At 45.5% G+C, this 10,141-nt stretch overlaps 1 protein-coding gene across 1 annotated transcript; it reads left to right on the forward strand.

The window, feature by feature from the left end:
• Positions 1 to 1,210: 1,210 nt before the first annotated feature.
• On the forward strand, positions 1,211 to 9,926 carry Gpr15lg (G protein-coupled receptor 15 ligand). The gene is made up of 3 exons (XM_090346996.1): positions 1,211 to 1,435; positions 2,806 to 2,886; positions 9,428 to 9,926. The coding sequence occupies exons 1-3, from the start codon at positions 1,366 to 1,368 to the stop codon at positions 9,505 to 9,507; spliced, it is 231 nt and encodes a 76-aa protein (XP_090203122.1). The 5' UTR covers positions 1,211 to 1,365; the 3' UTR covers positions 9,508 to 9,926.
• Positions 9,927 to 10,141: the final 215 nt, after the last annotated feature.

Below are 10,141 nucleotides of genomic sequence, written 5' to 3' on the forward strand. Positions count from 1 at the left end.
TCCCCAAATATGTTTCCACTTCCTGATATTCATTTTGATAAAAAGGACATTAAATATCCAGAGGAGTTATGCCTTTGGAGTCCTAAGTATACCCTCATTTAGTCAGTTTGTTTGTGTGTAAATACTATAAGCCCCATATATGGCATCATGCACAATAGTTGTATTTTAGATCCAATATTCTACATGTGAGAGAAGACATGTACCCTTTGTCCCTCTGGGCCTGGCTTACTTTATTTAACATGATTTGTGCTAGGTCTATCAATGTCCTTACATTTGACACCATATTATTCTTTCTAGTGGATGAATACATTGTATATATGTACCACTTAATCCACTCATCCATCCACTCTCTTCCACCTCTGTACAGCCTTCCTCTCATTCCCCACCCCGACAGCATAATGACTTTCTTTTCTTTTATATGGCCAACACAACAACCATGTGGCAGACACCTGTCCACACTGCTGCGGCCACCAACAGAAGCTCCCCACACACTCCCCCTCCACACCATCACCCCTCCAGGCCAGGAACAGCATCTTCTGTATCCCTGAGGCCTAAAGCATGGCCCATCTTGGGACATGTGTCCAATGAATGGATGACAACAGAATCTCCTGCACTCAGAGTCAGTTTTCATAACTCATGCCCTGGTGAGATGGCCCCTCATCTTCTCCATGTCTTGTTCTGGGTGACTCTGTACCTAAAGTACCTTTCCATTTCATACCCATCTCCTACCAAGGGCCAGCTGCAGCCTAAAATAACTAAAAAAAATGGATAAGTTCCCAGCTTGGTGCAGATAGCTTTCTTGTAGACATTTTCATGTAGTCCATGAGGAAAGTAATCCTGTGCCATTTCACAGGTGGGCAGCAGACTTAGAGACAAATTCAAGGTCACACTTCTGGCAGGTGTCAGAGTAAGCCTTCCAGCCCGGGGCCATTTCACTCTCTCTGATGCTTCACAGATGATTTTATGGTCCTTCTCCCAGCCACATCTAAGGGATGAATATGAAAGTCTGAATTTAATGGGACTATTACTGACATTAAAAGTTAACCTTCAACTGTGCAGCAGGCATTTCCTAACCACTGAGGCCAGTTAGAAAGCTAACTCTCAGGGCTAGGCATTTATAGTTCTCTGTGCTTCAAATCACTTAATGTTCTTGACTTCTTGAATATCTGAGTGCTTTTTCTTGTTTTATTTATTCCTCTTAGGAGGGACAGACTCTACTTTTTATGAGACTTCCTCCAAGGGTGTGGTGCCCTGCCAATCAGGAAATACCTCTCTGTGTCTTCTATAAATGCCTGCCAGAATTCGAGAGAGGCCCTTCTGTGAGACATTTCCTTCCCCAGCACCTGAGACTCCCTGCACCTCACTATGAGACTTCTAGTCCTTTCCAGCTTGCTTTTCATCCTGCTGCTCTGTTTCTCCGTCTTCTCCTTGGAAGGTAGGGCTGCCCCACGCCCCCCTACCCCCTGCCCTCTGCGTTCCCCCTGAGAAGTCAGGGACAGCTGTTAGTGTGTCTGAGAAGACCATTCTGAGCTCTGGAACGACATGAGCCATAGCTTCTGAACCTATGCAGCTCCTTTACCCACTATAGCACCCCAACTGGTTGCTTGGAACAGCTTTAGAGCCAGAACCTCCACCCACCTCTCCACCAGCTTCCTTACAATTCATGGCTGCTCTACTAGACAGTGGGAAACAAGTCCTTCTTGTCTGGAATTTCAGAGCCATCCATTTGTAGGGCGCGTAGATCAAATTACCTGGTTAACTGTCTAAATTTGAGCATTCCAACACCTCCTGCATAGAAAACATGCATAGGTGAATGGGTGCAATGAGATGTATGTGTTGGGACGTGGGAGAGGAGGAGGGAGGAATGATCTTCTCAGCCCTATGGATGCCAATATTTGGCTCTCCTGCCATTCTTGATTCAAAGAGGTAAGTATTAGAGCTTTCTGTCTTTCCCCATAGTTTTCTATCCCTTTAAGATGATCTGTTAGATTACAGAAGTGGTATTATTCAATTAGCACTTGTACTTGTAACTTACCAGCCTGACAGAAGCTTGCTATTGTGAATTCATATGCTTGTGCATGGCAGTGGCTTATAATGTCATCTATAGTCATATGTGGAACAAAGCTGTGTGTACATAAAACATTTCTTCTATTTAGAATTTGACTAGATTGCCAGGAGAATTGTTGTGTGGAAGAACATCCATGCCAAAGGGGTTTTTCAGACTGGGGCAGAATGAAAAAGATCTATTCTCCTAGCATTGTTACTGACCAAAGCTGACTTTGCTGTTTTTGAAAAGTAATAACAAAGCCTACTTCTTATTCTTGTTCAAAGCCAACCAGGGAAGAAAACTCCCTAAGAGTTGAAGTTTCAGTTGACCACAAAAAGCCTAGAAGTGCAGATCTTGCTTAAGTAGTAGAGCTCCAGTCTTGAGCAAAAATGCCAAATAAGAGGCATGCACAAAGATCTGGATTCAATTCCTCGGTACCACATGCATAAAAAAGAGCCAGAAGTGGTGCTGTTGCTCAAGTAGTAGAGCCCTAGCCTCGAGAAAACCCAAGGACAGTGTTCAGTCCCCAGGACTGACAAAAATAAAGCCAAATAAGAGCACTACCAACTCACACATGCACACACCAACACAAATGACCACCTCTTCCCTCATGAAGCCTGGCTCATCCTAGTTCCCCTGAATAAATAGTTCTGTACACTGAACCTTGGAAGTAGAAACTCACTACAGCTATCTCTGCCAAGGTGCATCCCTGGATATACCAAACCCACTGAAGTGCCTGTGTTTCTTTGTGCCCTCAGGGAGAAGGAATTTTGCCAAGCCTGGGAAACTCAGGTTCTGTTGTCGCCTAGTTTCTAGCCGCAACCAGACAACCCAGAAAGGTAAGTATCTATGCCCTGCTGGGACACAGGGACATAGGGCAAGCCAGACTTTCACTCATCCCCCTCCTATACCTGGCCTCTTGCAATAGTACAGAGGGGCCCACAAACACGTGTGATCACAGCATCGTGGAGCTTCTATCACCCAAGGAGGCAACAAAATCAACTATTGTTTATAATCAACTATTTAAAACTGGACACATTCTGTCAAGGGAAAGCAATAAGAGATGGTGTGAAGGCCGGGCCTGACACATGCCTGTAGTCCCAGCACCCAGGATACTGAGGTGGGAGAATAATGAGTTCTAGGCAAGGAAAAAAAGAAAAACAACTAAGGATATGGCTCACTGGTTCACTGGTAGAAGAGCACTTGCTTAAAATGCACAAGACCCTAGGCTGGATCCCAACACGGAAAAAAAAAGGAAGAAAGGAAAAGAGAGGTAGAAGAAGGGAGAGAGGAGGGAAGGGAGGGAGTAAAGAAATTTAGGAAGGAAGGAGGGAATTAAAGGGAGGGAGAGAAGGAAGGAGGGAGGGAGGGAGGGAGAGAGGGAGGGAGAGAGGGAGAGAGGGAGGGAAGGAAGGGAGGAAGATCAGACAGGAGGTGTGTGTTGAGAGAATATCTCATCTTGGATGGGAGGAGTCAGAAGGAGCTGTCTTAACATTTATGAAATATAAGGAAAGGCCAGCAGAGGAAATAGCCAGGATGGAGGCTTGCATGATGCTGGAAATAACGATGGAGGTAGGAAGTTAAATGGGAGGAGAGGGAGGAATGAGGAAGCAAGGAGCCTGGAAGAGGTGGGTAGGAGGCCCAGAGGAAGAGAGGGGGCTACTCACAGACTCTGTAACCCAAGCCTGCCTGCCTGTAGGCCTGAAGTACTGATCACAGTACAACTCACTGGCAGGTGTGTGGAGATGGGGAACGGGGAATCTGAGTGTGAGAAGCCCCAGTTTGGTGGAAGACAAGATGGCTCCCAAAAGATTTAGGCAGCCTAACCTCAGTCCTAATCACCAGGCTGGAGGCTCAACACTAGACTCCATGCTCAGGATGAGTCAGAGAAGACCAAAGACTGGCCATTCTCAGGCTTGGAGAAGAGATCCAATGAGCATTATAGGGTACAGACCCTGGCCTAAGAGAGCTATGGGTTCCTAGCACTGAGGTTCCAGGTGACATGCAGCCCCTCACTTTTGGGATTTCTGTCCTGAGGTATGTGTGCTGTGCTGCTGGACCTTGAGACTTTTGGTCAGAGGGCCATAGATCAACAAAATGGTATGAGCGCTGAAGGAAGGCTGCACATCAATATCTTGCTAGCACTTCAGCTTTGCAGCCCTGCTGGTTCCTCAGGGCTGCAGGCAAAGGAGCCTGATTGTAGAATCAGTGGCAGAGCCTTGGGTCCTTATGTCTAACTGAGAGGAAGCCTGGGTGGGAAAGATGGTGGTAGAAGCAGAGAGTGGGGAGCTGATGGCTCCTCCGGTCTCAGACCACCCCAGCAGCCCTTCCTCCCAACTGGCATCACACCCAGAGTGGGGCTGAGTAAAAATAACCAGTTGTCACACATACACCTCAAGAGCTGAGAACTGAGTGTGAGGCACCCGCCCAGGCGAGGTGGAGGGTGAGCATGGTTGACTACAGCTCAGTTCCCCCAGGCTTGGAGGAGGAGGAACGGAGGAGGAGCTGCAGCATTTCTGTGAAATGAGGTGCAAACTTAGGAAGAGCCAGGCAGAGGCTTCCCACTGAAAGTGGCTTGTTCCAGCCTGCCCATCCTCTTTAACCCTCTCTGGGAGGGTGCACACAGGCAGGAAGAGAAACTGGGGGAAGGGTACATCCACAAATACATACCCCATACATACAAGTGCATGTGAACACACAGACACAGCACACAAGGACATACACAGTGACATGCAGGGAGATCTATACGTACTACACACAGGCCAAGCAGACAGACACAAATACATATACCACACACCACACAGAGAGAGATACACGCAGATACACATGCGCACACAGATATGTATACAAATACATACATACACATATATGTCACACAGCTATGCACAGGTATGCACAGCACACACACAAACATTTACCCACCTACCTATGTCAGCAAAACACTACACACAATGACATGAATAAACCATGGACTAAACACACAGGCATGTACACATACCATGCATGAACACCTATATTCACAGGTACATACATACCCACACAAAAGCATAGATGACATGTGCCTCGCAAGTACATTTAGAAAGCCAGAGATAGAGACATAGCCACACACCACACACACACACACACACACACACACACACACACACACACAGTTCATAAGAAACAGTCGCATTGCTCCTTGTGCACAGCCCAAGATCAACCTTCCTGACAGTCATATGACAATGTGGAGGAACTATTTAGATCCATGGTTCTTACCTGGAGACTGGATTTCTTATTTTTTAAATCCTGTTGTTGAAATAGATAAATTTAGAACAAGAAGAGTGAAACAAATATATTGGCTGGGTCCTACATAAGATCTCTTTAGAATCCTTGGGTCCCTCCCTCCTTGTGAGATCTTGTGTCTAATACATAGATTGAGAAACTGAGACTCAGAAAGAAACTGAGGCAGAAACAGAAGCCAGGGTCTATGGACCTCTTTCCTCCGTGATAATCTGCCTTTCTCGGGAGGGAAAGTTTCTTCTCCAGAGGACAGTCATCATAAGTGAGGTGGATGCAGGAGTCTGTTAGCTGTGTGCCTTTGAACAGATCCCCAGCTTGGCTGAGCCTTAAGCTGTGGTGAGGAGTCAGCGGGGACCCCGTGTCCATAAAGCACTTGGCATCCAGCCTGCCACATGGCACATGGCCTGTTACCTAAGATGAAGGCCAGGCCCTCCGCAGGCCTCAGGAAGTATGCCAACATGGAACAGCAATGCCTGCTCATTCTTGTCCAGGCTGTCATAAGAGCCAACCTGGAAATCAGAGAGAAGGAAGGCGATGAATCAGGTGTTAGGTGACACACAGCAGGATTTTGGAATTTGCCAATCTCCTGAAATCCAGTCTTATGTCCCAGTTCAGAGAGAACTCACATCTCCATTTGCAGAAGTGATTGTTCTCAGTCTAAAGCCTTCCTAAGCATTGCTCTGGATGTGAGAGCTCTGCTGCATGCAAGATATAGACAACATACTGTAGACAGCCAGGATTCTGCATTAAAGGAGCTAAACCACTTTCCAAACTTCCAAACTTATGGTGATAAATGGCTGGTGTGCTGTGTTGACCACATTTACCACTTCACTTTACAAAACAGTTTCTCAAGTATTTAGAAAGTGCATAACTTTCCACATAGCAGCCTGGTACTAGAGTTTAAACTCGCAGCCTCACACTTGCTTGTGTTGTTTCCTAGAGCTTATATGTGACAACTTTTGTCACGCCTCCAGTCCACCTTGTTCCTGGTTATTGCGGACATGGAGTCTCTCACTCCATCAGTGGAAATATCTATGAATCTGAAGCCCCTGTCAACCATTTTCTTGAAATCTGTACTGAGGCTGCCATAGAAAAAATGCATGGGAGGCCTTGGCACCCGAGAGACTGCCCAGGTTCAGAGAGCCAGTCACCTGTCTGTGTCAAAACTCAGCAAAGGAGCTCTGTCCTGGGGGCAGACCCACAGTGGAAGGCATAAACCACCACGTGACCATCCTGTTCTCAAAAAGACCTCAGGCTTCAGGGATGAAAGATACCTATTACAGACAGTGTGGAGGCTTGACATTTCTTATTCCAGAGAAGACCTGAAGACACAGAACAATGGGTCTTGAAAGAAGGGGATAGAGAAAGCGCAGATCCATAGTCTTGATGCTTGTCATGATACCCATAGCTGCCATTCCCAGCTTTGTGTGTATGATTTTTCACGAATCTTCATGTCGCTAGGTATGTTTTCTAGGCTTAGCTGATTCCATCCCCTTCCTGCTTTCCCTCCTTCATTTCTCCCACCTTCCTTCCCTTCCTCTCCCCCTCCCTCCTTCCCTTCCTGTCTCCATCCCTTCTCTCTCCCTTGTTTTCTTTCTTTCTCTCCTTTCTTTCTTTATCTCTTTCTTCCTTCCTTTCCCTCTTTTATTTCTGAATTTCTTTCCATTTTCATTTTCCTTCCTTCCTTCCTTTTTTCTTTTTCTTCTTTCCTCCTTCCTTTTCTATCTGAGACAAAGTCTCACTATGTAGCTGGTGCTGAACTCAAACTCATAATCCTCCTGCCTTAGCTTCTCAGTGACCACACCACAAGCCTCATCCATTCTTCTTTGAGTTTGGAAAAGTGGCTTTGTGGATCTTGGCTGGGATCTCCCATCCATCTGGAGTTGGAGGTTGGACCCAGTTGGAGCATTTAGTACAAGGTCTTTCATTCCCCACGAATGTTATTCCAGACTGCTCCCCCAGTGGTTTCTGGGCTCCACATACACAGATGAGGAATATATTAAGGCTTCTTTAAGCAGGCATCCAGTCCAAAATTGGTCCACTTTCATCCCACCCAATGCTATTGGCCAACAAAAGTCATAAAGCCTATTCAGAGACCAGAAGTAGGGAAACTGATTCCAAATCTTGGTGAAAGTAAGCACCAAAGAGAAGGCAGAGGATTTTCCTCAATCAGTTAACCACCATGTTTATCATAAAAACTAGAAAAGGCTGTCTGAGATTTAGTGGTAGAAATGGAGGCAGAGGAAGTGGGCAGGAAACCATGGGACCTCCATCAGGAACAATGGTAGAAAATTTTTATACTACTGTGTCAATAGAAGAGTATACTTTATATTGTTGTGATTATCGCTATGAAAAAATAAAAGTGCTTTCAAGGGAAGAAGTAGGAAGAAAATCATACTAGTGTTAGCACTTATGTATAATTAATGAATGAAGCTTATAGATGAATTATGATAATTAAATCTATTTTTAATTTAGCATGTGCTTATATCACCATAAGGAGGAGGAGGAGAAGGAAGAGGAGGAGAAGGAAGAGGAGGAGGAGTAAGAGGAGGAGGAGAAGGATTTATATCTGCTAACACACTTAATCTCAAAGTAATCCTAAAAGTTAGATACTATGACTGTCCTCATTTTCACACAGGAGAGATCAAAGCACAGAAAAGTTATGATTTGTTGGGCTGGGTGCCAGTGGCTTATATCTATAATTCTGGCTACTCAGGAGGCTAAGATCTAAAGATCAAAGTTTGAAGTCAGCAAGTCCACAAGATTTTTCATTTTATTTTCATTTTTGTTGGTGTTGGAACTTGAACTCAGATCCTAGGCACTGTCTCTGAGCCTCTTTGTGCTCAAGGCTAGAGCTTTACCACTTGAGCCACAGTGTCACTTCTGGCTTTTTTCTGAGTGGTTTATTGGAGTCTCACAGACTTTTCTGCCAGGGCTGGCTTCAAACTGCAATCCTCAGTTCTCAGTCTCTTGAATAGCTAGGATTACAGGCATGAGCCACTGGAACCCAGCTATGAGATTCTTATCACCAATTAACCAGAAAAAAAAAGTCAGAAGTGAAGGGTATGGCTCAAGTGGTAGAATATCAGCATTGGACAGAAATATATCTCTTTGAGTTCAAGCTTCATGACCAGCACATGAAAGAGGAGGAAGAGGAGGAGGAGAAGGAGAAGATGGAGGAAGGGGAAGAGGAGGAGGAGAAGGAAGGAAGGAAGGAAGGAAGGAAGGAAGGAAGGAAGGAAGGAAGGAAGGAAGGAAGGAAGGAAACTTGTCACCCAGCTAATGACTAGCACAAGGGTTTTTTTAGTCCAAATAATTAGACTCCAGACTCTATGCTTTTAACGTCCACATTACAGAGTATATAGTAATGTTTTGAACAAAAGAGAGGAATAATTTTTATTACCACAACTTAACCCTCCTCATTCATTTGTATCTCCTTTTAGTTCAGAAACAGTTACTGAGTTTTATTTATTATTTGTCTTAAAAGGCCTCTTCTTGGCTTCAGGGAGGACAGTAAAATCTAGTTTTTGTTTTGAGTTTTGTTTGTTTGTTTTATTGTGTCCCTTGGGGGCCAGGAGTGTGGCCTAGTGGTAGAGTGCTTAACTAGCATGTACAAAACCCTGAGTTCGATTCCCTGGTACCACATACACAGAAAAAGCCAGAAGTGGTGCTGTGGCTCAAGTGGTAGAGTTGTAGCCTTGAATATCCAGGCCTTGAATTCAAGTCCCAGGATGGGCTGGCAAAAAAAAAAAGAAATTGTGTTTAGCAGGACAGTGGCAACTCATACAGATGTCAGCTACTCAAGAGGCTGACATCTGAGGATCGTGGTTCAAAGACTGCAGGGGCAGGAATGTTTGGGAGACTTCTAAATCCATTTAAGCACCAAAACAAGCTGAAAGTGGAGCTGTGGCTCAAGTGGCACAGCAGTAGACTTAAGAAAAACTGCTCAGGGGCAGCACCTAGGTCCTGAGTTTGAGCTCCAGAACCAGCACAAAAGAAAACAAAAACAAACAAGCAAAAAAAATTCATTGTCTCTCTCTCCTTCTCTCCCTCCACCATTTTCTGTCCCCTCCTTCTTGTCTGCCTGTTGCTCCCTCCCAGGAAATCGCACGCGGGTCTGCAGAGTTTGCAAGGTGAAGGCCCAGCCTTGGGTGGTGCCTGGAGCACTCCCACAGGTGTGACTTTCCCAGAGCCCGGCTCTACCAACTGAAACCCTCATGTCCAGAGCCAGAGACATCCAGAAGCTCCACGATGGCCCCTTGTGACTTTCACAGCACTACACTGGGATAAGGAGGGCTTCATCTCAAGCAGCAAGAGCCCTGAGAAAGTTCTAGAACTCCAGGGCCTGGACCCACAGGGCTTTGGCCCCTCAGAACCCATCCATTGCTGAAAATTGAGCCCTACCCCACAACTCCTGCCCTCATGACCTGTGGCAACTCAGATCAGAAACTCCTAAACCTGCTAGAGTGCAAGGTAGCAAGACTCTATGATGAGTCAGGACTGCAGAGTGTCAGCAAGTCCTGGAATCTAAACACTTTTCTTAACCTCCTGCCCTGAAGGAGAAACTAAACAAATACATCTAAATAAATAAACAGTAAAATACCACAGAACATCCTTGTTTGAGAAAGTTCATAATGGGGCCTGAACGTCCATGTTCTTGTAAAAGAAAACCATCTCAACCTGCAGGCTATCTCACCATCATAGGTCATGAGAAGAAGAGGGACAATATTGTCCAGTACATCAGGGCACAAAGCCCAGCGTGACCTAGGTACAATAGCTCCCTCTGTGCAGAATGGATATCTCAGTGCTCCTGGG

Source organism: Megascapheus bottae, chromosome 15 (genome assembly GCF_031878675.1).
Source record: "Megascapheus bottae isolate mThoBot1 chromosome 15, mThoBot2.hap1, whole genome shotgun sequence".
NCBI lineage: Eukaryota > Metazoa > Chordata > Mammalia > Rodentia > Geomyidae > Megascapheus > Megascapheus bottae.